Raw genomic sequence first — 27,500 nt, 5'->3', positions numbered from 1 at the left:
GGGGGAAAGTTTTGACTTGAACAACAGATTAGACGTCTGAGGGACCAGAGGGAGTGAACACTAGCGGTTGGCATGATCCGCTGCTGATGAGTTAACATGAAGGAGGCTATGGAGCTGGTGAGTGTGTGTGTGTGCGTGTGTGTGTGTTTGATGCACGGTGACTACATCCTCAGCCTCATCAGAGGTCTGTGTGAATCAGAGGTAGGATAGAGGAACAGTAGGAATAACTGATAACAAACTGTAAAGGGATTGTGTATTCCTGCATAAAGGATTCAGACCTTCACATACATATACTTCTACAAAAAAAACCTGCGTGCATGTGGGTGGGAGTAAGCAAAGGTAGTAAAACAAAAGCTACATGCATCTGTTCATCAAAAAGAGGAAAATAGAATGAGGCATATAGCGAGAAGGAGGTGTGGAGGGGAAAGGGGGAGTGAAGAGTTAAACGTGGGAAGAGAAGGAAACGGTCTGTCCTCACCTGCAGCCGGTCCGGCCAGAGATCCAACGTTGCTCTCATCGGGCACTATAGCACAGAGGGGACATCCATCAATCACGTAGTGAATCATGTAATCAATCACTCAATAAGCTAATCAGTCAGCCTGCCAGTCCCACTGAGTGCAATTCTTTACTGCAACAGAACACAGCGGGAGTTCTTTTTTATTATGATGTCGTTTTTATTTTTTCAAAGAGTCGGGGTATCATAGCTTTGGCAGCAAAACAAGAAGAATCAAGATATTTCCGCTGGTATATAAAAGACATTCGCTACATTCTACTCAACACGTGTAATCAGTATGTGTGTTAGCCTTTGTGTGTCAGATTACTATGACTTTGAGTTATGAGATTTATGCCATATAGCGAGAGAGAGAGAGAGAGAGAGACAGAGACAGAGACAGAGACAGAGAGGTAGAAAGAAAGAAGGTTGGTCCCTAGAACTACTTTCTTTCCTAATATGGAGCATGTTTTCTCTCGCTCCCACAAAGTAGCCGCACTTGGTTTTAATTAGGAGGGTCTTTACTAGGCCAGTCAGGCTTCTGTGCGGTTAGAACATCTGCAGTAAGCCTTCACTCACTCACTCACACACAGAGTCCAATTTCATACGGTTTCAGCTGCAGTGTCATAATGTGCCACATAGAAGCTCTGCACGCTCTCTCTCACACATACACACTCTCTCTCACACACACACACAACCTACAGTATGAGTAAAAACACTGACCACTGCCCTCATACCAACTCAAGGCCCACACACCATCCAAGGCCCACACAAGTCAAGGTTAAAGCTACATTCAAATAAAGCAAACAGGAATAATCCTGTTTTAAAATGTGGTTACTTAGGCATGAACGAACACACACACACACAAACACACCCTTCTCCACCCAAAAAAGCCAGTTCATATATATATATATATATATATATATAAACCGTTCAGAGAGCCTCCAAAGCTAGTGTGGCATGCATATGAGGAGGTGTGCTAGTGTGTGTGTGTGCATGTGTATGTGTGTGTGTTTGTGTATGTTTGTGTGTGATCATGTTAGATTTTTGGGGAAGTTACAGCAGTGCTTAAAGGAAGAATACCCAGACTATTGGATTCAGGATGAGGATAAATCTATTCTTTATGTGTGTGTATTTGTGTGTGTGTGTGTGTGCGTGCGTGTGCGTGTGTGTGCGTGTGTGTGCGTGTATGTGTATTTGTGTGTGTGTATGTGTGTGTATGTGTATTTGTGTGTGTGTATGTGTGTGTGTGTGTGTGTATGTGTATGTGTGTGTATTTGTGTGTGTGTGTATGTGTGTGTATTTGTGTGTGTGTGTGTGTGTGTGTCAGTAATCCACACAAACAGGATTGAGTAGAGGAAGAAGCAGCCGCCACAGGCTCTGCACTGTGGGATGCAATAATAGGTTTTCATTACAGAGCAATTTCTCTTAAATAATCCCTTTCATTTTTCATGAGCCCCCATTCCCCCAGCAGAGTGGAGCATGATGAGGAGAGCCACAGAGAAAGAGAGAGAGAGAGAGAGAGAGAGAGAGAGAGAGAGACAGAGAGAGAGAGAGAGAGAGAGCGACAGAGAGAGAGAGAGACGGACAAGAAGAAAAACAGACAAAAGAAAAGAAGCGGAGAGACGGAGCGATGGGGAAACAGAAAGAAGGAGAGAGAGAGAGAGAGAGAGAGAGAGAAAGAAGGGAGAGAGAGAGGGAGAAGAAGAAGACGGGTTGAGGGATTTGTAAGGAGGGTGACAAGAGTTTTGCAGATCCTGCCATCCTCTGAGACTCCTGCGGTTCTGAGTAAACTCGGGGCATGATGAGCGCGAACATCCCCACAGCGGTGGGATTCTGTGCCAAGTCACGACTGAGCACGGATTAACACCATTCCTTTTCACTGCCCACACTGCCCCTTCACTCCTGTCTCAGCGCTAGGCAAGAGAACACCTTTAACCCTTAAAGGAGTACCGTCACACCGGTGTGACGGGAATGTTGAGAAATGAACATTCTAAAGAATATCTGGGTTCATTGAATTCAACATAGAATTTTAGAACCTTCAATTGTTGCGGAACTTAGAATGTTCAAAAACCTACACCTTTAAGGGTTAAGCTGCATAGCTACAGCATACATGGACAAGACTGGGAGGTGGGTGAGGGAGCGACGCTCGGAGGCTGATCGGGTACACAACAGTGGGCACACCACTAGCATGCGCCCTCATATGGCAGCTGGCATGCCATGCCACGTCACCTCAGGGCACCCTCACATGTGCCAAACCGCGGGCCGCTGGCACGGCGCATTCCACCGAAACCCAGCCCTCTGTGATGGCACGAGTGTGGGCTCGGCCGAGCTGGGAGCTAGCGAGTTAGCATGCCGCGCTAGGCTCCCCTGTGGCAGAGCATGCACAGCTGCTAATCATTTGCCAGCTCTTGCTTACTGAAAGTGAAGTCATTAACTGGGGACGGCGGCCAAGGGGCCTTGTAGCCCGCAGTGCTGGTGCCTGGTGTGACCCCCCCTAACCCCCCATGTCTGACTGCTGTGTGTGTGTATATGTGTGTGTGTGTGTGTGTGTGTGTGTGTGTGTGTGTTAGTAATGGGGGAGGGGGAGGATTGGGCAAATGTTTGTGTGAGGAAAAGAGTGTGCGTCTCAGGCAGGGAGAGAGAGAGACAGAGAGAGAGAGAGAACAGCCTGACAATAAGTAAATGACATGGAGAAAGAGATAGAGAGAGAGAAGGGAGGGAGAGAGAACAATCTGTGAACAAGTAAATAACATAGATAGAGAGAATGAGAGAGAGAGAGAGTGAGTGAGAGAGTGAAAGAAAGAAAAAGAGAGAGAGAGAGTGAAGGAGAGAAAGAGAGAGAGCCTCTATTCTTGCTGGCTGCATGTTTCACAGGGACAAAGGGGCTCGTTAGCTCACACACGGTAGCATCTGCAGCAGCCCTGACTCTGGCTGAGCGGGCCCTGGTGAGCCATGGGGAGACACCGTAATGATCACGTCTGCCCGCGTCTCCTGCTCTTGGTTCATCTTTAGAGAAGACATCCATCTCACACAGCCTCTGTGAAGCCTCTGACTCCCATGAACACGTCAAGGGAATGTTTCTGTCGAAATATCCACGTTTTCTTAAATCTGTTCGGCTCTCTGGAAGAAGCCATGGGGCTTTTTGAAAAACCAAACCCAATTTGTCCCCCTCCCTAAATTCCAGTGGAGATCAGTTTTTTTGAAGAACAGTGTCAAAGCAACGCCAGAAAGACACTATTATCTGCGGTGGCTTCTCCAATAAGAGGTGATATCTCTATAAGAGGATTTATGAAGCACTTTGAAAAGGGAAGGAAAGAATCCCGCTGACATATAGCATTACGGTGCCCACACCTTTAAAGCTTTGCCAATCTCCCCCAACACCCCGGCTCATTTTCCACAAGGTCAGGAGTGTAGTGAGCTGTCTAACCTGGTCGTAAGTAGCAAGCTGCCCACCACTACCTATTCCATTACCTTAACCAGCAGAGCATTTCATTCCACCCGTGCACCGTGGTGGATAACATCTCCGGGAGAAGTGGGACAATGGTCAGATGGAGATGGAGATGGGAGGAGGAGATAAGGGAGCTAGGAGGGGCCTTAATAAAGATGCAATCTCTCTTCGCCCCGGAGGACGGTAATGACAGGACAGACCCCGAGATGAGCCGGGTGGGCGACGGGCAGAGAGTATTATGGGCTGGCGGAGGAGAGGGCAGGTTGGGGAGGGGGTGGGAGTGTAGAGGAATGAGACTCAAGAGGTCATGAAGTGGAGCGTGACCAAGACGACGGGGAGAGGACACGCCTCAGCTCCAACCCGTTTCCTAAATACGCTGGTCTGGTCTGGCTGGAGAGGGGTGGAGGTGGGTGGAGAGGGGTGGAGGTGGGTGGAGGTGGGGTGATTGTGGAGGAGACAAGAAGAAGTGTGAAATCAGAGAAGAAAATAGAAAAGTTACAGAGGGGATCGAATTGGGAACATAAGGACAAAAAAAAACAACAGATGAGGCCAATAAACAGCAGCAAGCAGAGGAGAGGAGAGAGGGAAGAGGAGAGGAGAAAGGGAAGAGGGGATGAGGAAGAGATGAATTGAGGAGGACACAGAGAGGGGAAAACAAAGAAGCAATGAGAGAGCAATAACAGAGGAGAGAAACGGATGGAAGGAGGGAATATCAAGAGACAGTGGGAAAAGAAAAAACAGAGAAATAAGGCAAGTGAGGACACACAGACTCACACGCACACAGACTCACACACACAGAGACTCACACACACACACAGAGACACACACACACACACACAGACACACACACAGAGACTCACACACACAGAGACTCACACACACAGAGACACACACACACACACACACACACACACACAGAGAGAGACTCACACAGACACACACACAGAGAGACTCACACAGACACACACACACACACAGAGAGATGAAGAGGAGGCTGGGGAGAGGTGCAGGTGGCTGGAGAGCGGTGGAGGAAATAAAAACAGGACGCGGTGGCTTCTTCCTCCGTAATGAAAACCAATCAGTTCCCGGTGGCCGGCCGGCTGCATCGGCGGAGCGCGAGCGAGAGTGAGAGGAGAGCCAATCCGCGCCCCCCTAACGAGCTGTAATTGGAAATGGACAGCGCCGCTCTGCTCCGCCGGAATGGAACATCCCTCTCTTCTGGGGGTGGACGGGGGGAGGAAAGAGAGGGATGGCAGAGAGGAGGAAGGAGGGAGGGAGGGAGGGAGGGATGAGCTAACGGGGTCAGCCGCGGCTAACGTGGGGAAATGTGCCACACCGGGCAGGCTTATTACCGGCCAAGGTGGACGGTTTCCGTGGCGATCAGGGGGAGTGGTGGGAGTCGCGCCCGAGCGTTTGGTTCTGGCTCGACAGCTCGGCTGCTATCACCGCCCACCAGAGACAACACACACACACACACACACTTTCTTTCTCTCTCTCTCACTCTCTCTCTCTCTATTTCTCAAACACACACTCACTCTCTCTCATTCACACACACACTTGTGCCCTTATAATTTTTTTCACACAAGCACATGACATGCATACAGATGACGTCTTTACAAACACACACGCACCTACTAGGACACACACATTCATAAACACAAATGAATATTTGGCTCTCTCACACCTTAACACACATTCAGATAACTTCATGAAATAATCGGTCATCTCTCTCTCTCCTGCTTCCTCATATGTACTGATTATCACGCGTCTCTGCCACCACCAGTGTATCTCTCGCTCTCTCTCTCTCTCTCTCTCTGCTTGCCAGGCTCAGAACAATGGCTCACAGTAGAGCATAAGATCGGTGTGTACATTGTGTGGATGTCTGATTCAAACTGCTTTGGCAGTTGTTTGTGTTTTTAGGTATGTGACGTCTTGGCTGTGTTATGGGTGGAGGTCCGTTGATGTTTCTGTCAGTCTCTCTGTTTGTATTTGTGTGTGTGTGTGTGTATGGTGTGTGTGTGTGTGTGTGTGTGTGTGTGTGTGTGTGTGTGTGTGTGTGTGTGTGTGTGTGTGTGTGTGTGTGTGTGTGTGCGTGCGTGTATGTTTACCCAGGTCCATGCTCTTGGAGTTCCTGTTGTAGTTGGGTAGGCTTTGTGGTTGTTGCTCTGGCAACCGGTAAGATGCGTAGGGTGAGTGGTCTCTGGTCCCCCTGAAGTAAACAACACCACTTAAGACACTTGTGCACATTCACCAACACCACTTAAGACACTTGTGCACATTCATCAACACCACTTAAGACACGTGCACATTCACCAACACCACTTAAGACACTTCTATATATTCACAAACACCTCTTAAGACACTTCTGCACATTCACTCACCTTCAATAGCGGCCACATTTACACCAAAACTACTAGGCCGAAATCTCAACAGCCAATCACCCCTCGTTTTGTGCTTCTGAATAACCAGCAATTCAACTTGGTCCGAGCCACAATGTTTCTCGTTTACTTTTTGTGGAGTGTGTGTGTGTGTGTGTGTGTGTGTGTGTGTGTGTGTGTGTACCTCTCTGCTCCGTATGTGGGCTGAGGCATGTTGGATTCCACCGTCAGGTGTAAAGGAGGAGGGGGGAAGCCTTCATCATCATAGTCTTCCTCTGGAGGCTCATAACTGCCATTGGAGGATCGAAGAGACCCTGTGTGAGAGAGAGAGAGAGTAAAGAGATATAGAGAGAGAGATAGAGAGAAAGAGAGAGAGAGAGAGAGAGAGAGAGCGAGAGAAGTAAAATGATTGAGAGACAAACCTAGAGAAGATAAACAGACAGAACGTTTGAGAGACCTGGAGAGTAGGTAATGGGTAAGATGGAGAGAGAGGAGGAGATAGATAGAGGGAGAGAAACAAAGAGATGGCAAGAGAGAGAGATGGCGTGATAGAGAGAGCAGGTAACGGAGAGGTGCTGAGCTGATGCCTGTCACAGCGAGATAAAGTTGGACTCTTATCAGTCTTACATGTTGAGTGCAGCCATCTCAATGATCAATACTGGAATCTAGAGAGCGCAAATCTCCCTTCACCCAACCTGCGGACTTCCCCAAGGGCTTCTCCAGGACTTCCCATTCCCGACATCAGGGATCGGAATCATACTGCCATGATTGGGAATCAAACAGCATTCCTTCCCATACATCAAAATCAAACGGCATTCCAGAGGAATTCTAAAAGCCTCCTCTGTGCTGCGTTTTTAAATATTTCATGTCATTCATTAATATTAATGTTGTCATGAGAAGAAAAACAGATTGCTTTTCACAGGCTTGCTTGTGAGTTGAGTGGATATCAAAACGCATTTGTTTGGAGGGTGTTCGGCCATGATGGAATAGCTGGAATAACGCTGGTTCCCATTATGGCGAGGGGACAGAAACCACACATGACAACTTCCAAGCAATTGACCATGAAACACACACACACACACACACAGTCTTCTGTTCCCTCTTTTCATAGAGTCCAGTATGAACCTGGATGTGTCTCCTGGTTTATCACGACAACATGAGCAATCAATATTTCTCCCCTGCCGAAGGCCACACATCACTCTCCCACTCTCTCTTACATACACACACACACACACACACACACACGCACACACACACACAGAGGCAGCCAGGCAAGCAGACGTAACGGCTGGCTGAGCATGGTTAAGTGTTCATGGTCAAGTGTCTCTACTTCTCCCTGATAATTAACGACCTCCTGAACACAAACGCCTCTCCTAAGAGACTCCCAGCTGTGTGTGTGTGTGTGTGTGTGTGTGTGAGGCAACTCCAACGACCAGACTACACAGATATATGAGCATAGCACTGAACAGGTGTGTGTGTGCGTGTTCAACCAGTGGTCCCCCATGCACACACAAACACAGAATTCCCCACAGTGGTGTATGAACAGAAACATTTTTATCCATATGAACTTAAGGAGATTGAGAAATAATCTTTGAAAGATCACTGCATCTATTTACATGTGTGTGTGAGTGTGTGTGTGTGTGTGTGTGCGCGTGTGTGTGTAAAGCACATTTCCCATTTATCTTTACATGCATTCTAGGCTGGGTGATCTGATCTGTGAGCCTGATCTGACGGCGGTTTCTTTTTCATCCTGCAGCTCAGGCTGGAAACCTGTACATCTCTTTGTCCTGCTTCCTTTATACTTTTGCCGGGGCCAATCACAAACTGGCTTATCCACCTGGCACGCTATTGGCAGGTTAAAAACGATAACAATAGCGGGAGAGCTTGGAGTTTTCACGTCGCTCTGCAAACGTCACCCGGTTCGTTGGTCAGATTGGTGAATGACTATCCAATTGCGTACAGAGTCATTTGAACTATGCCCGTTGATCACGCCTCTTTTGCAGTAGAAAATACATAGCGGACTTCCCAGACTAATGTTCAATCTTAAAAGATTGAGCTTGGTCTGGTGAAAGCCAGACTACATGCATTCAGCATACTGACTAAAAGATGTCAAAGCCACAGCCCCTTCAGCCTGCCTGCCTCAGTCTGCCAAAGGTCCTAGTGCACTACATGGCATTTGGGGTGGCATTTGCCCACCCTGCCACCCCAGGGGTCAGGATGTCTCTCTCTCGCTCTCTCTCTCACACACACACACACACGCCACTCTGGCACTCCCAAAAAGTCTTGCGGAGCCTCCAAAGCCGGTAGTCAGGAGTGGCATTAAACGTTTATGAGGAGTGCTTGATGCAGCCATCTGCAAACCTGCGCCGGCGGGTTAAAGCTCTGCTTACGTAAGCAAGGGGGCGAACGTAAACGGGCTCGTCGAGGAAGCGAGATGTACAAATATGACAAACGCTCTGAGAAACGTTTTGTGCGGGGGCTTTTTTTCGGAGTGAGAAAAAAAAATAGCACCAGTGTGCACTCCTCTTGCAGGATCGAGACTTATTTATTTCCTCGTCGAGGGCATTAAGGACTGATATGAACCCCCGAAAAAAACTCACCCACACACAGGCACACACACACACACCTTACTTATGTGGAAAAAAGGAGTCAGTTCCACCTAGTCAGCAGCGCTGTAACATCTCTTTGAGGCTTTTCCTGGGGCTAGTTTAAAATAGGATCGGGATGGGGCTGGTGGAGGGGGAAGCTCAGGCGCTGAGGGGCGCGGGTGGAGCTGTGGTTGGAGGAAGGGCGTGCTACACCGCCTCTGCACCACACATACACTAACTGCACATTAGAGGCCGCACGAGCGGCACACAGTGCAGTAACATCGCTAATGAAAAGGGGGTGCTTGTCGGTAAACAATGCTTTAGGAGAACACAGGCAGAGGAAAATAATCATAAAAAAAGCTTTTGTTCCCCAGACCATACTGTGAGTCTCCAGAGAGAGAAAGAGATACAGATAGAGAGGGAGAGAGAGAGAGAGAGAGAGAGAGAGAATAAAAAACATGAGAGGAAGGGAGACAGTGACAGAGAAAAAAGGCAAGAGAAGTGAATTTGAAAAGAGTTTGTTATCCTTCTGCGAGTGTGTTCGCACAATAGCGCATATGCAAATATGGCCCACTTAGAATCCATTTCATCAGCATAATGATTTCAAGGTCAGACCTCGAAACATGAAAGCTGGAAGAGAGTGCACAAAAAAGGGGGAAAAAAAAGGAAAAAATTCTCCATCTATTTCAGTTGGCAGGGTTGGCTGCAACAAGCGCATTAGCACACAGTGAGATAGGACAGAATTGAATCAGTGGTGCCAGGGCTGGGAATTGCTGGTGGTTTGGGGAATTCGAAATGGACCATACATGCAGAGATGAATCATTTTAAATAATGATAATAAAACATTGTGTTGAAGATGGTATTCAGTTTGATGCGCGTGGATCCTCCAGCACAGATGCACTTGCAATCAGGCCGTGAGGAAAAAGGAATCATTCAGCGGAGACATCTGGGACAACAAATAGTAAAAGCTGGGTGTCCAACAATACCTGTCCCACGGAGAAACCCTGGACATGAAAAGCACTGAATAATAAATGCCAAATGGAGAGTCTTTGTGTGCTTCAGAAGTGCTCTGTGTGGCATGGAGGGAGCTAATGAAGCACTGGCGCATGGAGCAATGATAAACATGAGACGCTTGGATTTCTTTTTATACATCATGACTATCAAGAATAACTTTTATCATTTGAAGTGAAGTGTGTGTGTGTGTGTGTGTGTGTGTGTGTGTGTGTGTGTGTGTGTGTGTCTTCTCACCTGGCGCACTGTCGTAAATGCTGTTGACCACCATTGGCGGCAGGCTGAGCTGAGAACTCTCCGGAAGCAGATTCTGATTAGATACCACCTCCACAGGCTCCTGACAGAAACACAACAGGGAGGGGGAGGGGGGGGCAGGGCAGAGAGATGGACAGGAGTGAGACATCACGTCCATTACAACACCCATCACATGGCGCCAAGGCCTTCAGTTAAACTTGAGCTCCTTTATACACCATAACACAAGTCTTATGAGCCAGCAGGCTCTGCAGTCTGGGCAGTCAGCGAGACTGGTGCTGGGTCATGACACACAGAACTAAACAGCCTGCAATAGGGACAGGAGACGGGGGGGTGATTGTGTTTGGGTACAGCAGTGGGCTGACATTTTCCACTGGAGGGTGGGCCCTATCACTGTTGCTCATGAAAGCACAGCAAAAGGCCATTTCCAGAGGGCTTCTGACACGGAGAAATCACTGAGGCGGCTGGCTCCTCTGCAAACTACTTGTGTTCACATGATGAAAATAAACAGAGCACATTTAGAACCAGACATATAATTAATAACTCAGCGCTGCAAAGATAACCCAGTCAAATTGAACAAATCCTATGAAATGTCTGGACAAAAGTATAAAACTACAAATGTAATAAATCGCAGGCCCTGCAGCATCATACAGTACATGGCTGATTCAATATATAAAAGGCTCTGTGGGAAGACCAGGATCAAAGCACAACTCCAACTCCATGTGACTCCTTCAAGTCCATATGCACACAAAGCCTTGTGCAAAGTCTTTTGTGTGAGGAAATGCTTTACAATGCACCAAAAGTATCCCTGCTAATGTTACAGGGTCTTGTGTTGGCAGTGCAGCTCGGTCACCATTGTTAAAATTAAACTTGACTTGTATTTCAGCAGATGCTTTTAGCCAAAGCAACACAGACTCGCAACAGCAGGATGGGGAATTGAACCTGGGCCAGCTGATTGTCAGGCAGTGATATTACCGCTGCTCTACCATGTACTCTACACTCAACGAAGGCCACCAGACACAGAGGTCAGCAGACGCATGGTGTTGTGGGCCCCTCGCTAGTCCGATTACATTAAGACTGACTTGTTCTGGTGACGTAGTCTAGCTCCCAGGGGTCTGAGCCTGGTTGCAAGCCCTCCCAAATGCAACGGTAGAGGACTGTCATGTAGCTTTGATCCCACTGTGTGTCTTTTCATAACGCCACATGTGGCATGTCTCAGAGCATACAGTACATCTGAATAGAACACCCAAATCACAGTCAATCAACTGAAAAGACTAACCCCACTAACGGAACTCAGCTCTTACAAACTCTGCTCTGCTGGAACCACACACACCTGATCCAGCATCTGTGTGTGCATTGTATGTGCGGTGTGCATGTGCATTGTGAGTGAGAGCATAATGTATGTGTGCATAATATACGGGTGGTGTGAGCATGTATACTGTACATGCTCACACCATGTATACTGTATGTACCCTCTTTCTTTGTAATATATATCTGTGCTCTCTTTCTCTCTCTCTTTCTCTTACACTCACTCACTCTCTCATACTCATTCTTTCTCTCTGCATGCGTGCACGCGTGTCATCTGCCCCGTACATGCAATGTATATGTACCCTCTTTCTTTGTAATGTATATATGTGCGCTCTCTCTCTTTTTTCTGTCTCTCTCTCTCTCTCTCTCTCTCTCTCACACACACTCATTCTTTCTCTCTGCATGCATGCACGCGTGTCATCAGTCCCGTGCGTTAATGCCGCCCCCCCCCCCCCCCTGCTGTGCGGAGACGCGGCCTCGTCCTGGCGTTGGGGCGAGCAGCGCGGAGCGGCTCCTCCAGGCAGCCAAATGAGGACATCACAGGCCTGTCAGACAGGGCCGCACGCTGGGGCCTAATGAGACGACGGCACACACACAGCCACGCCAACCGTTGTCAGGAAACCGCATGGGATATCCTGGGGCGACAGCGGCGGCACGTCGAGGGGGTAGAGTAGGCAGGAGCGAGGAGAGGAGAGAAAGCGAGTGGCTCGTCAAGCGAGGAGACAACGACGAAGATGAGAAAGATAATGAAGACGTGACCACTTGGTGACTCCAGCCTTTTCACTCGAATCAAATGCAACAACTAGTTCTTTCCTGTGGAAAACAGGTGTACTGTAGGTATGTGTGTGTGTGTGTGTGTGTGTGTGTGTGTGTGTGTGTGTGTGTGTGTGTGTGTGTGTGTGTGTGTGCGCATCAAAAATGTGACAAAGTAACTGTATGAGTGAGTAAGTTTGAGTTGTTGAGTGAGTGAGTGTGTGTGTGAATGTGTATTATTGTGTCGGCTATGCGCGTGCATGTCATATGGTCGTCACGCCGGGCCCAGCGCTCACCGCAGGACCACCTCTCATTGAACGGATATTATGACGGCATTACACAAGAGCGGCGGCAGTCGCGTTCGCGCCGGAACAAAAGCGAGCGCTCGTTTTTCACGTTGCCGCTGGTAGGAGGACGAAGATGAGAGGCATTAGGATATCACCACTTCAAAGTGTGGCTGAACGTGCGCACACAATAACCCAGCGGGGCGCCGGGGCCCAGGCATCGCCGCACAACAGCCTTTTGTTCGTGCCCAGTGCCAAGTCTCAGGTGCATAGTTATGAGGCAGGACGACAGCTCGTAATAGCTGTTAGTGTCACGCTAGTCACATTACGGCTGTCAACATGGCTCGGTTTCTCTCTTGAAGTCTGTCCTTTCCTTTCTCTCTCATTCTCTCTCTCCTCTGTAAGGATGGACACAATGGAAGCAATACAATTAGTTTCCTCTGTGTGAAAAATTGTGATTTCTAGCTGTGCATCGTAAACACAACAATGTCACAATTCAAATATTATGAGAATAACCAACGGTGCCAATCATTACTGACAGGTTAAAGACGCAAATCTCTGATGGGTTCTACATTTCCTACGTAACACTTTAGTTTAAGTACCTGGATTTACTAGGCATAAAATTTGAAGTCACACACAAACTTTTTGCCACATAATCCGTCCATAAATGTAGAAAAGTGCTTCTGTCAGTGATTCTGAGCTTGACAGTTCCCAAGATAAACATGTTTATTAGGAGCCATTAGTACAAATTGAATTAAATTAAATTATTTGTATACAACCAGTGAAGTCTGCATAATTTATTGACACTAATTTACTCTCTGCCTCCTCAAAAACAGTTTTACTGTTCTGTTTATCTACAAACACACCTATTAATCACAAGCAATATTTATTTATTAATCTGTGGAAAAGATGAAATACACTATTTAGAACTCTGCCAGACAGGACAGGGAGGCAGGATCCAAACCTTGATCCAACAACAGAGTTTGATGAACTGAACCTCTAAAAACTGACACTGATGATGGATGTTGTTCACAAAGAACAGCCCAGTAACAAATGGGTTAGAGAGGGAGAACAGGAGAGCGGTGAATAGGGTCTTATCAAAGATGAGCAGTCCGTAATGCAGAGGGAATTGGGGCTTAAGTGTGTGTGTGTGTGCGCTTCATAGATAACGATATTAATAGATTGACAAGACATGATGCCCAAAATAAAGTGTTGCTAAAAAGTTGTGAAATACAGCTTTGAAATAATAACACGAACTGAAATACTCACAGAGACTATCTGTTCACACACAAAGAGAAAGATAGAGAGACCTAGATGGCGAGAGGCAGAGCGAGAGAGAGAGAGAGAGAGTCCCAGAGGATATAGATACACATTTCTCCGACAGGAAGTCTCCCAGATCAGTAGCGATGCTCTGGCCTGTCTGTGTTGGCGCTCTGATCAGCCATGCGACAAGAAGCTCATGAGGGAGAGGGAACTAGGGGAGGCAGCCTGCCATACACACACACACACAGCTTCTCTCAGACTCACACACTTTCACACACACACATTCACACATAGCTTCTCTGCATAGTCTGTCTGCCTCTCCACCTCTCCATGTTTCAAGTACTGACTGTCACCTACTGTTTTACTACTGTCCACAGCCTAATGTTTTACTGCTACACTGTTTTTCATGCTATGTTAGCACACATGACCAATGGCTTCTGCTTCAATGCTGAATGGGTATAACCCTATTACCTCAACCTATTCTTGCCCTGTTATAGTTTGTATATTACCTTACATCTACATCCGTCTACATTATACATTACTGTCTTATTTGTCCATATTTATTTATGCTGGTCTCTAGACCTTATTTTTGCACTGTTGCACTGCTGGACTACTGTTGGACTACTTTTTGCACCTTCACCATGACACTCACTCTCTTGAGCACCTTACCATGCACACAGAATTACAGGCCCAGTCCCAGCCCAGCCACTGCCCTGCCACTGCAAGCGCCTCATGCTTGGTCATCCTTAAGCACACTGTGGAGTTTTTTTTATTTAATTCTAAATGTATATTTAGCATTTAGTTTTTTTTTTTTTTTTTCTTATCTTCTACAGTCTCTATTGTACAGTGGAGTTTTGTTATATGTATATACTTACTCTATATTTACTCTTTCTGCTGTAAGTGCATGTTGTGTGTGATGTCTGTATGCTACTGAGACCTTGAATTTCCCCTTGGGGATCAATAAAGTATCTATCTATTTATATATATCTATCTATCTACTGTATCATCTTCTCCCAGACTCACACACTTGCGCACGCACGCACGCACGCACGCACGCACGCAGCCGTTGCCCCCTGGTTAGGGCTTCGGGCTTGTAACCGAAGGGTTGCCGGTTCGATCCCCGACCAGTAGGAAAAATGTGGGCGGGGGAAGTGGTTGAGCACTGCTCTCCCATGCCCACATCTACGGCTGAAGTGCCCTTGAGCAAGGCAGCTAACCCCTCACTGCTCCCGGAGCGCCGCTGTAGCAGGCAGCTTACTGCTCTGGGTTAGTGTGTGCTTCACCTCACTGTGTGCTCACTGTGTGCTGGGATAAATGCAGAGACCAAATTTCCCTCACGGGATTAAAAGAGCATATATACTTACTTATACTTGATCATGCACGCAAGCATGCAAGTTTAGCAGTTACACCATAGTGGGCTGATTGTGTAGTCCAACACCAAAGACATAGATACCATCCCCCCCCAAACAGTACACCGCCACACTCCCTCCAGCTCACCAATGGGCCTCAGAGGTGGACTACAAGGAGGGATGGGGGGGGTTGGTGAGGGCATCGGAGGGCAGACACCTCCAGGCGAGCCCCAGGCTCTCTTTCATTAGAGGCCTCTATGGTGTAATCAGATTAAGCGTCTGAGTAAAAGCCCTGCTGTGGAGGAGGCAGGATTAGACGGGGATGGGCTCTACTGATAGCATGACAGCATCTCCCTGAAGGAGGACAGAAAAGGAGAGGAAGAAAAAAAGAAGAGAGGGATAAAAGAAAAAGAAAGAATGAAAGAAAGAATGAAAGAAAGAATGAAAGATAGCATGAGATGGAGGGAGAGAAAGAGAGAGACAGACAGACAGAGAGGGTGAGAAAAACTAGGAGGAGGTGGGGAGGGGAATAGATGGAGGAGTGGAGGGGGGGTGGGGTGGGTATTGAGGGGGTGGGAAACTGATCAGGAAAGAAAGCGTCGCTCCCGTCACTCCGCTAAAGACGAGTGGCACAATAAGAAGCCGAGCGGGATAGTAGCGAGCGCCATCACTTAGTCATCGCCTGCCGCCATTACCACCACCGCCTCTTTGCTTCCTCCTCTTTATTTGTTCCTCCTTTCATTCCATCACTGGCTGCGGTGCGGCTGGCTGTAGGAGGATCACACAAGGTGGGTTTGTGAGATGTGTCTGGGACTTCCTAATCAAAAAACCCCGGTGCCCTGAACGTGGCTTCATCACAGCACAAATCAGCCAGCTACAGGGGGGGGGGGGGACTCGCAATCTGGGCTCTCAATGCTGCTACGAGCACAACACAAATACAAGCGTCGCTATGGAAATCGTACAACACAGGAATGTACCAACTCTGCAACATCCTCACTGCCTAAAATGCCATTAAGGAAAACAATAACTCATTAACAGCAAATGAAGCTAGGCTTGATGAAAATGGGAATTCTCTATCCATCATGTTGCCATGGGTGGAGTGAGATGTGTAGTTTTTTTTAAACACCCCACCTTTCGCAAGCCTTTTTTCCCTTATCGCTCCATTCTGTCTGGGTGATTAACGGTGTATTGATTAGGCCGCCTGAACGTGATTAATTAGGAATGCCTCTTAGATGACAAGCCACCCATCATTGATCGACTCCATTACTGTCCTGCCCAATCACCATTCATCTTGACTGAGCCAGAAGGGTACAGTGGTGGCGAACGAAGGCGTGTAAGTATGTGTGTATGTGTGTGTGTGTGTGTGTGTGTGTGTGTGTATGTGCGCGTGTACACACAATGTGTGTGTTGGGGTGCAGAAGGGTGACAACCCATCCTACAATCTACCAGCAATCTCAAACCCAAGCCTAACGCATTCAATGCAGCTATATCAATGAAAATGAAATCTGCTGCAACAGATTCATTTGAGACGGAGAGCAGCTAACGCTCTGTAAAGTTGCTAACTAATGGTGTCACTGCACTGAATGATCAGAGCAAAACATTGTTGTTGCCTTCACAATGAAGCCCAGATCAGTTTCATAACAGTGGCCCTAAATGTGAAACATCTCCATGTCAAGTCAAACACTACGAAACACATTACTTTAAACAACAGAACAGCTGCCGACTGCTTATTTGAAATGCCAAAGCTTTCTGGAACGTTTAAGCTGGGCCCTGACCAATTTAAAGTGTTGTTGTGGGGAAGTGCAAAAATGTGTTGACAAGCGATAAGGGCGCGACTTACGGAAAATGCACTGTTTGACTTTTGGGCTCTGCTAATCTAAAAGAGGACAGTGTCAGTGGTCAGACATGTTTTGTTGTTTTTTTTTTTTTTTTTCAGTGTTCCTCTGGCTGGACACATTGACCCATCACCAGGAGAGTAATGAGAAAAAGTATTGCCAGAAGAAAAAAAAAAAAGAAAGAAAGAAACATGATCCCATCTCAAGGGTTTCAGTGTCAAAGAAAATAGTCATTTTTCCTCCAACAAACCGTCCCAGAATGAAGTTATGTAAAACTGAACTGCTGATATAAACTTCACAAAGCACATCCTAAGCAGTTCCTTGGACATCAGCCTGCTGTGGCCACTTAAATTTGACGAGGAGGCTTCATATAAATCATCGCAGCTGCTTTTGACTGTTATTGTTACAACGCAATGTTTAGCTATTCAGAACCACAGCTGAACTGAACTGAACTGAACTTGAAGCATTCTGGGAAAACCAATTTTGCCATCCGATTCCATTTAACAAGGATTATGTCTGGTGTCATCCGATTCCATTTAACAAGGATGCCATCCGATTCCATTTAACAAGGATTATGTCTGGTGTCAGCCTATTTGTGCATTTATGGGGGGGGGGGGGGGTAACAGGGGCAAGGAAAAACTCCCTTACCAAGGAAGAAACCTTGGGCAGATCCACGGCTCAAGGGGCTAACCCAACTGCCAGGGGTCTTGGTGTGTGTGTTGGGGGGATGACAAGGGAGATGGGATAGTGTGCTGTGTATGTGGGGAGAGGGCAGTGTGCCATTCTAGTTGTGCATATTGCATAACATTCTAGAATGAATGGCAAAACATGCCGCAAAAAATATAGCTTTAGCCCATTGTAACAAAGAGCGTCACTAAGTAGACACTTACCTCAAATGTTGGTGGGCCCCAGTGGACATGATGCTTCCTCTGAAAGCACAAAACAGCCTCAGAAAACAGGCCTGTTTGAGGGGGGGGGGTGTTGGAGAGGGACTGGGAGTAAAGGCTTGCCATGCAAGGGTAGGCCACCATTGGCAATGCATGCAAACACAATGTACCCAAACACAAGTGTGTTCCCCCTAGAGACTGTGCCAGACCCCAAAGCTCAGACTGTGTTTCCAGCTAAAGATGCCCAAATTGACCAGGCGAAAATCAGTACCCTTTGCTAACATGGCCACGGTGTCCACTGCTTCATTAAGCCATGCTGGCTTCAGACCCTTAAGTTCAAAGCAGGGTATGCACACAATTATCACGCAAGCAGAGTAAACATTTGTATACTCCTTTTCTACCCACATACCTCCATATAATAACAAAACATGCTTTGCATACAGTAGCTGTATATCTGTGGCTCCTTCTCAATGTTCCCACTTTGGCCAATTAAGCGAGCATTAGAAAAGTACAATGAACTGTACACCAGCAACCAACGAAATACGCATGTCAAAGGTTTCAGCAAAAAATTTACAAATGATGCCTTGAATGATCCACAAACTCAATTCAATGTTATATCTACAAAGGGGCTCCTTGAATTTATGCATGCTTCATTCTTATACCAAATACCTAAGCAGCTTGAAGCAAATCATTATTCCATAGGTTTCATTGGAGCCTTGCTACACAAACAGAAATGTCCCAGGCACTTTTCTGAATGCCCAGTAAAAGAAAAAGCAGTGATATGGCTGTCATGGAACTATTCCTGAAATATTTTGTAATGCGTCTGTCATATCATTCCACACCTCCTCAGGTAGCTTGTAGCCTGTAAGATGTTATGATAAATTGATAGCAGATAGACTGCAAATATAGGCATTTTCTAGCACACCATCCCTTCCTGTGTATAGAATGCAGTGCCTATAAACCTGTAGCACAAATATAGTTGGCCATTATGAGCTTCTTCAGTGTTGGAGGAGCCCTCAGTCCCACCCTATCAGAATACCAAATGCATGACTTCAGAATAATAATCTTACAAGAGCTCAAAGTATCTTTTTACTAAAAGCAATACTAACTACCGGTAGATTTTTTATCTTAATATACAGTAAGATTATAACACTTGGTAAGGTATCATTTTGTGCAGTGTACTGTATGATGAGCTTGTTCAGTGTTGTGTTCCTCAGTCCCTCCCTATCAGAATACCAAATGCAGGACTTCAGCTCTCACCTCTACACTTCCTCCATCCACATGGTCAAGAGTATTTTAAATAATAGGTAGTTTATCAAATAGGTCAATAATGCCCAGATATTGAAGCAACATCTAGTGACCATTTCCATCTTCTCAACATGCCTGGCTAAAAACTGTCTGCTGTTGCTGGTATTTGGCCAGAGTATATATATGTCAGCCTTCCAAGGCCATTATCAATAAAACTCCTGTGAAAGTTAACTACACACTGCACAGACTCAGCCCCCAACCCCTCTCCATTTCCCCAGAGATCAACCCGTATGGGTGTTTTCTATCCCCCCCCCCCCCCCAACTCTTTTTCCCTCTCTCCCTCTCTTTTTTCTCTCTCTCCCTCTCTTTTTTTCTCTCTCTCCCTCTCTTTTTTTCCCTCTCTCCCTCTCTTTTTTTCTCTCTCCCTCTCTTTTTTTCTCTCTCTCCCTCTCTTTTTTTCTCTCTCTCCCTCTCTTTTTTTCTCTCTCTCCCCCTCTCTTTTTTTCCCTCTCTCCCTCTCTCTTCCAGAAAGTTTCAATTCATTTCATTTGGCAACAGTTTCACATTATATGCAGCGCCGTGACTGATCAACCCCTCTCTCTCTTTTTCTTCCACCGACCACGGCGCATCCGCAGAGTGGCTCTTCCGCTAAGTAAGCAATTCCACTTCGCCCGGATTAGAGATGAATCAGATTTGTAGCGGAATTGAGAAATCAGATAATGGTTGGATACACTGGAGTGCCATTATGCTAATAGTCCGCAAAGACCCGAAAAATGAAGATGAGGAGAAGGGAGAGCTGTTTTAAGAGGCAATCATTTATGCCACATAAAGTGTTCTTTTTGAGAGGACAGGTTGGTGGTGGTGGGGGGGGCAGTGAAAATATGACATTGTGACTGACCTCTGGACTTGCACTACAACCGTTTCAAGGCATGTTTGGACATTTCTTTGCAACGTTAGTCCATGAATCACTTTTTTGTGGTAATGAGTCACCTTTGGGCAAGACGTTATTTGTCAAATAGCTGCACGATTATGCAGATGTGTCCAGATAATTCAGACAGAGTAGACAATGCAAACCCCCCCCCCCCCCCCCCCCCTAAGCACACCCAGTGAATAGAAAGGCAAGACTGAGGGAAGAATAAAGAGGGGACAGGCAACAAAATCAGGTAAGGAAAAGTCAAGCATGCAGATTTCATTCTCTTTATTTCACAAAAGTATCAGTCATACAAGTGCAGTTAGAGAGAGAAAACAGACAGGAGGAAGACATTCAATTGAAATAAAGGTACAAATAAATATGAAGTCAGTAGAAAACATGAGCAGATTTCAGAGCAGAAGAACATTATTAGTATTGTAGCAGAGACATTTTGAGACACAATTGAGGCTTTGATTAGAGCAGGAAAGAAAACTGGGACAGCAGTGCAGAATAGAATCAAAACTAAATGAGAAGTAGTTAGCATTTAGCAACAATGTGTGTCTGGTTAGAAAAGGCTCGGAAACAGTTATTTTCGAGATTAGTCTCTCTCGGAAACCAACGGCTAATAAATATTGCATATCAGTAGTGTTTGCAACAAATACCAAATGCTGATCCTAGAACATTCAGGGCATGTCAGTGTTGCTGGCTATGCTCCAAGTGACACCATTCAAAATGGCAAGCAGAACAGAAGCGAAGTTACTGCGTATGAACGCCGGCAGGCATACTTGTCAAATCATTCATGACCTCAGACGTAGAGGGTCCAGGTACGAGTCCAACCCAGCACTTTGCGTCTCCGCCATCTGGATTCACTAATCTGCGCGGTGCGGAAATCAGGGGCAAATGACTTCACTAATGACTCAAATGAGCTGGCTCAGTGTTTTTTTTTTGCTGGAGGGTTGGTCTGGAAATGTACTTTCTAACCCAGAATTCTTTTATCCTGAGTGAGGACATTGGCCCTCCTGCGCCAAATACTTGGCTATGCAGCCCTGCTTCACAACGCCGGTCTGTGCCAACACATTTGCTAGGTGTGGCATAACTGTGGAATGGCTCTTAAAAAAAGACCTCTTTGGCTGCCTCAAACTCGGAGGCAAAACTGAAGGATCAAGACTGGAAAGTAAAATAAGTCCCTGCATTCGGAGTCAACCTTTTCAAAACAAACACTACCCAGGAAGTAGAACTGATCAGCGTGATCATACGGCTCTACGGTGTTGCTCCTCAGTGACACAGCACACGGTGGTGCTTTAACTGTATAGGATTCTTTCAACTTTCGGCAGCTGAATTCAGGGACCTCCTGACAGCCGGAAGTGGTCGTGTCTGTACTGGCGGTGCCCCGAGTGACCGCTGCTACCCCAGGCCCCGGGTCCAGGCTCCGTGGCCCGTCTGCGGAGCAGGGGGACGTCCCCGTGGTGGTGCAGGGGCATGGCTGTGTGGGGTAGGAGAACCGGCCTCAGCAGCGGTTGAGGAGGAGGAGGGGGGCAGTTGGTGGTGGTGGTGGTGGTGGTGGTGGTGCCTACCTGGGCAGGGGAGGAGCGCATGACCAGCAGCTGGATGGTGCCGCGCAGGTTGCCCTCCATGGACATGGAGCGCCGCAGCGTTTCCATGGCGTCGTGGTTGGAGCGGCCCACCAGCGACTCGCCGTTGATGGCCTTGAGCTGGTCATTCACGCGCAGCCGGCCATCCTGGAAGGAGGGAGGGAGAGACGGAAAGAGGAAGGAGGGAGCGACAGAGGGAAATAAGAGAGAGAAAGAGAGAGAGAGAGAAAAAGAGAAGAGGACAGAGAGAGGGAGAGAGAGAGAAAGAGAAGAGGACAGAGAGAGAGAGAGAAAGAGAGAAGAGGACAGAGAGAGAGAGAGAGAGAGAGAGAGAGAAGGAAAGAGAGAGAGAGAGAGAGAGAAAGAGAGAAGAGGACAGAGAGAGGGAGAAGAGGACAGAGAGAGTGAGAGAGAGAGAGAGAGAGAGAGAGAGAGAGAGACAGAGAGAAGGGATTGATTTATCAAAGACTGTACTTAGCTTAATCTAAAAATACAAACACATACGGGCTGGCATACATGCTGACTACAAAATAACACCCTTACACGCCTTCCATCTGTTAATCACAAACAAAATCCTAAAAAGGATGGTAATTGTGTAATGACATCTGTGCTCATTCAGATATTCATATAAGTGAATGCTTATTTTATTATGCAAGACCTCTTTGTCCTTGATTCACTAATGTTGGTCCAGAATTACTAACTGCAGTAACATCCCATGCAACTGCACTTTTCTGAGGGTATGGTTGAGCAAATTACTAACACACTCTGCTTTTGGAAAATTGATCCTGATGTTTTCTATGGGCTCCTGTCAAACAAACCGAAGTTCTGCACTGTTCATCTAAACATACAGTCAGAGATCCTGTATGGTTCAAGGTCTGCTGTAGTTTAGGTAGAAGAGCGTTTACATTAACACAGCTTTTGGGGAAACCTCCCATATGGAGTTCATTTAGCGGAGCTCGGGGGAGGCTAGTAATTCTCTGTGATGGACAGGGGCTGAGATGAGATATAGTAGCCAGGCCACTGAAAGGTCTGGGTCCAATACAGATCTGGTATCAGTGGCGAGGATGGATGTAAGGGGAATTAAATTGCATTAGGGACACATAGTGGCCATGGAACAGGGTCTATCCTCCTGCCTGTCTGCCTGCCTGTCTGTGTCTGTCTGTCTGCCTGCCTGTCTGCCTGTCTGATTTGTCTGTCTGTCTGCAGGAGAGCTGAGGCATGGGAGATGGGAGTTGGTCAGGGATTAGTGACCGGAGCCACTAAAGACACCCCCGTGTCTGGACACACACTGTGGTCAATACTGACCTTTGACCTGGCTCATTGACTGGCCTTCACCCTGCGGCTGCCCTCATCAGGGAAGACTTTTGAAGACATGGAGTGTGAGCAGCACACGCACACACACAGACACAATGGATATACTTCACTGCACTCTGCCTCCCGTATGGGGACACACATTTATACCACATACACACACACAACAAATTCTCAGTTACAAGTCTGTTCTAAAGCTTTTGAAGAACTTTGCAGACATGAGGAAGTAGAGATGCCCTTATTCCTTCACTATGACACAGATACACACACACACTTTTCAAAATCAGCTTCTTCTCCTCTTAGTTAAAGTTGAGGCTTTCACTGGGGAGCGGGTCCATCTCCGCAGCGCTCCCTGGACATCTCCAACTCAGCTCTTCAAAGATTTAATTAGCATTAGTGTGACTGGAGGAGCGTATGTGTATGTGTGTGAGAGAGAGAGAGAAAGTGTGTGTGTGTGTCTGTCAGGGTAAACCAAAACAGACTCAGGGTTTTTCAGGGTGTGTGTGTGTGTGGCAATATGCACACGTGCAAGTGTGCATAATTACGAGACAGAGAAAATGAGATGCTGTGATAACGGTTATATGGCAAAAATCAAGGCAATGACTGACACACACACACACACACACACACACACACACACACACACACACACACAGATGTCTTCACTTCTGTTTGTGCCTCTCCCCTGTCTCCCGACTGTCTGTTGATGAGGCCCATCCAGAGAGGTTCCTCCACAAGTGTGGCCCGTTCCCCATCTCTGAAAGCTGCCCGCGGGGGCCCAGTCTGCCTCTGCGTGTGTGTGCGGGGAGAGATTGATGAGGGCACACAGACCCAGATTACAGCTGCAGGCTTTGAAGAGGCCTCTCCTCTCCTTTGCCTGCTTTCATTCCCATCCCTCGCTCGCTCACTCGCTGCCTGATAGGGGCCTCCTGATGGAGCTCGCTCGCCAGGCCTACTTGAGCTGGAGTGCCTTGTGATGTGGGGCCTGTGGCGCAGCTCCGTCTCTGGCCCCACTCCGCGGCCCCCCTTATCATCACTCGGCCACTCCACCTGCCCGGCTTTCATGCTGGGCTGTAATGGAGTGAGAGGAGCGCATGAAAGCGGAGTGGACCGTGGATGGTTCTGGAAAAGAAAATGGGGCAAGTGGGCACCGCCTGAAACCACTCTCCGAGGGCATTAGACGCCAACCGATAGGAATTACAAAGGGCCATGTGGATGATGGCACTGGTGGCAAAAGTTTGTGTCTCCAATGGAGAGAGTGCTTTCAGACTTTGGCTGCAGAGTTTCACCTGGGTGATGAACTCAGGAAGCCTCGCATTTAGCTGCCTCAATTCGTGACGGGTAAACTCTGCACTCTGAACGACAGCTATCCAACACAGATGCTCCTCAGTTTCTGACAAGCTCGGCTAAAGAAAAGATCCCCATATTCACCACAACTCCCAACTCAAAAGGGCACCCTTCAGAAAAAAATCTCATTGGGTTCTTAAGAACACCATGCACTTTAACCCAATTACTCCTAAAATGCCTGCTAAAAACGCCTATAGAATCCTATGACATTCTAGACTAAATAACCTTATTTCCTGAGGGTTTTCTGAAAAAATACTAAAAATTGTCAACGTCTACCAAAATGTAATATCTAAGCCTCTGTAGCACCTAGAAACATGAAAAAAAAAGCATGATGCGCTACGCAGCATCCAGCGGGAGATTTAATGTTGCGCTATGCAGCATCCGGCGGGAGAGAATGTTGCATCATGCAGCATCCAGCGCGAATGGGTTAAACAGACATACTATTGAAGGAAAGGTCAATTTATTGATATAGCACCTTGTCCAGAACAATGGCTACTTTATAGCGCTTCACACAGACAACATCAATAATAAGTTCAAACAGCAGCATGGTGTTCTTGACCAGTCCAACCAGGCAACATTAGGCCATCTGTTGAGCTCCGGAAGCACAGATCAGCTGTGCCGAGCGATTTCTCCAGGCAGACCTTGGAAAGCTAGCCTGCACATCAGCTTGGTTGAACCTCCAACAGCGACAGAACCTCAATCACTAGTGTGAATTTCTGCACAGCCTCCATCCACACGCTGGTTGAGGCAGCACGACAGATCACCAGCAGCTCAGCGGACATCTTGCAATGCCAGCCACAGGCCACCCACTGAGCCAAGGCACCACCAGTCCCCAAGTCCTGAGCGATCTCTCTGACCAGACGCTGGAAGAGCAGCTCTGTACCAGCAGTAGTCCAGGCTTTGTGAAGGCAGCGACTGATCTAACAGACCTATGCAGTCCAGGGAAGACTCTTCAGCCCAATGGACATTAAGTTGACAAATAACTAGCATAGGTTTATGCCATCAACACAAGGGCAAAATACACCAAAAATTACACAAATGCAAAAATAACTAAGTCTGAATTAAGAGTGCATACAAAAATAAAACAAAACATTATTCAATTATGAAAATTATTATTTTTAAAAAAAAATCAAACAAAAACAAAATGCCAGACAGAATGACGTGATTTGCCAGGTACCCGTAACCTAGCAACTAAACAGTCCCATATGACAGTTTGCAGTTCAGCTGCACAAAAAACATGACCATCCACCTTCCCTGTGACTACACATGTATTAAGGAGCAGGTAAATGGGGTTTTCTTGGGACGTTTGGAAAGCAAACTTCAATGGAGGACTTTTATACTTAAGTTCCTTCTCCCTAATGCTGCATCTTTCTTCAAAAGCTCATAGGGTTGCCTTTGATTGGGTCAACCGTGACACAGAGGGCCAGGGGACAGGGGTCAGGGGTCGGAGGTCAGCAGGACTGGTGTCCATGGCAGCTGCCGTCTGTATTGTGAGTGGACCAGGAAACTGGTGTTTGTTCAGGCTTGGTTGTGGCTCAGGCTATTTTCTGCTCTAGACGTCTAATATGGGAACAGACCGACGTCTAGAAAGCATCCCCACTCGCAAGCCTTACACAACACTTGAATTAGATCATATTATCCATGAGAACATATATACAGTCTTTTCAGAACATACATTAGTAACATGAAATCTGTGTTACTTACATCACTGTCAAAAAGGTAGAGCTCTAACAAGGTCTGAATAAGAGAAAAGGTTACAGCGCGTTTGGGGTGGCGGGAAAATTGACTGATGGGACAACACATGCTATGGTGTTCTGTGTGTGGATAATTGACAGTCTGTGTGTGTGTGTGTACCTTATAGGCGGCTCCTCCATGGATGATGGACTTGATGAAGATGCCCAGGTCCTCGCCGGTCTCGCGGGCCTTGTTGCCTTTGAGGCTGACCCCAAGGCCGGCCGAGCCGGAGTCACTCAGGGGCACCTCGAACATCAGCTGCTCCCGTCCCTCCTCTGACATGGGCACACCTGTCTGCTCCCCTTTCTGACAGAGAGAGAGAGAGAGAGAAACAGAGAGAGAGAGAAAGAAAGAAAGAGAATGAGAGAGAGGGAGAAAGAGAGAGACAGAGAGAGAGGGAGAGAGAGAGAGAAAGAGAGAGAGGGGGGGGCACAGAGTGAGAGGGAGAAGACAGGAAGGATGAACAGAGAGAAATACAGAAGGGAAAAGAACAGGAGAGGAAACATAGAGAAGAAAAGACAGAGAGAATGGACAAGAGAGATACCACGTCATTATGATTACATGCGCTCACAGAAAAATCACAATGTCAGACAAGAAACACAAATGTATAATGGTATTGCTTTGAGCACATGTTCTGCTACCATTTTGTCAGCTACAAAAACATCATCAGCTGAGAGAACAGAAAGGAGAGAAGAAAGGAAAGGCAGAGGAGCAGAGTGAGAGTGTGTGTGTGTGTGTGAGTGTGTGTGTGTGGGGGGGGGGGAATGAAGGTGTCTGCCGCAAAACACAGGAAGCTAAAATAAGGCCATATCAAAGGATGAGGAGTGCAAAACCAATATGAGGATGAGATGGAAAAATAGGAGGGGTTGGGGTGGGGGGGGCAAGGAACAAAGGAGAGCAGTGGTGTGGGGGGGTTAAGAGAGACAGAGAGGAGGGAGGGAGGGAGGGAGGGAGGTCATTTCGTTCCATTTGAAGATAAAAAGAAATAGAGGCAGGAGCGTGCGATTTCAAAAGGAGACATAATAACCTTTTTACATGGCCTCATTTAGCTGGCAGAGGAGGGGTGGAGGGATCATTTAAGACCAATAACCCATCCCTGGGGTACAAACACACACACACATACAATACAACACACACACACACACACACACTCCACACAACATCTCTTTTTTAGCTCAGAAGAATGACCTGTGTACCAGCATCAGGACTTTGTAGTCCATATGAAAAAAGAAAAAAAGAGAGAGAGAGAGAGAGAGAGAGAGAGAGAGAGAGAGAGAGAGAGAGAGGAGAAGATAATGAAGACAGAGGCGTGAAAAGAGAGGAGCACATTATTAGGAGCGGAGTGGAGGCCCTGGAAATGCAGGACTGGTAATGACAGGCTTGGAGATGAGAGCAGACCCATTTGGTGGGCCTATTTTCCTGCGGGGAAGTATGAGAGAGCGTGGGGGGGAGAGGGGAGAGAATAAATAGACACATACAGAGAAAGAGAGAGAGAGAGAGAGAGAGAGA

At 47.1% G+C, this 27,500-nt stretch overlaps 1 protein-coding gene across 1 annotated transcript in view; it reads right to left on the bottom strand.

Moving 5' to 3' along the window:
- The window catches only part of LOC121698047 (partitioning defective 3 homolog B-like), a 69,153-nt gene that overhangs the window by 9,733 nt on the left and 31,920 nt on the right, over window positions 1–27,500 (bottom strand). The window contains exons 8-13 of the mRNA XM_042079761.1: window positions 26,112–26,297; window positions 21,582–21,746; window positions 10,156–10,255; window positions 6,504–6,633; window positions 6,050–6,150; window positions 479–523 (exon numbers count right to left, since the gene is read on the bottom strand). Coding sequence (XP_041935695.1) covers window positions 479–523; window positions 6,050–6,150; window positions 6,504–6,633; window positions 10,156–10,255; window positions 21,582–21,746; window positions 26,112–26,297 — 727 coding nt within the window. The remainder of the gene's footprint in view (window positions 1–478; window positions 524–6,049; window positions 6,151–6,503; window positions 6,634–10,155; window positions 10,256–21,581; window positions 21,747–26,111; window positions 26,298–27,500) is intronic.

Source organism: Alosa sapidissima, chromosome 23 (genome assembly GCF_018492685.1).
Source record: "Alosa sapidissima isolate fAloSap1 chromosome 23, fAloSap1.pri, whole genome shotgun sequence".
In the NCBI taxonomy this organism is placed as follows: domain Eukaryota; kingdom Metazoa; phylum Chordata; class Actinopteri; order Clupeiformes; family Clupeidae; genus Alosa; species Alosa sapidissima.
The sequence above is the reverse complement of the archived record's forward strand: the minus strand, read 5'-3'. Positions and strand labels throughout refer to the sequence as shown.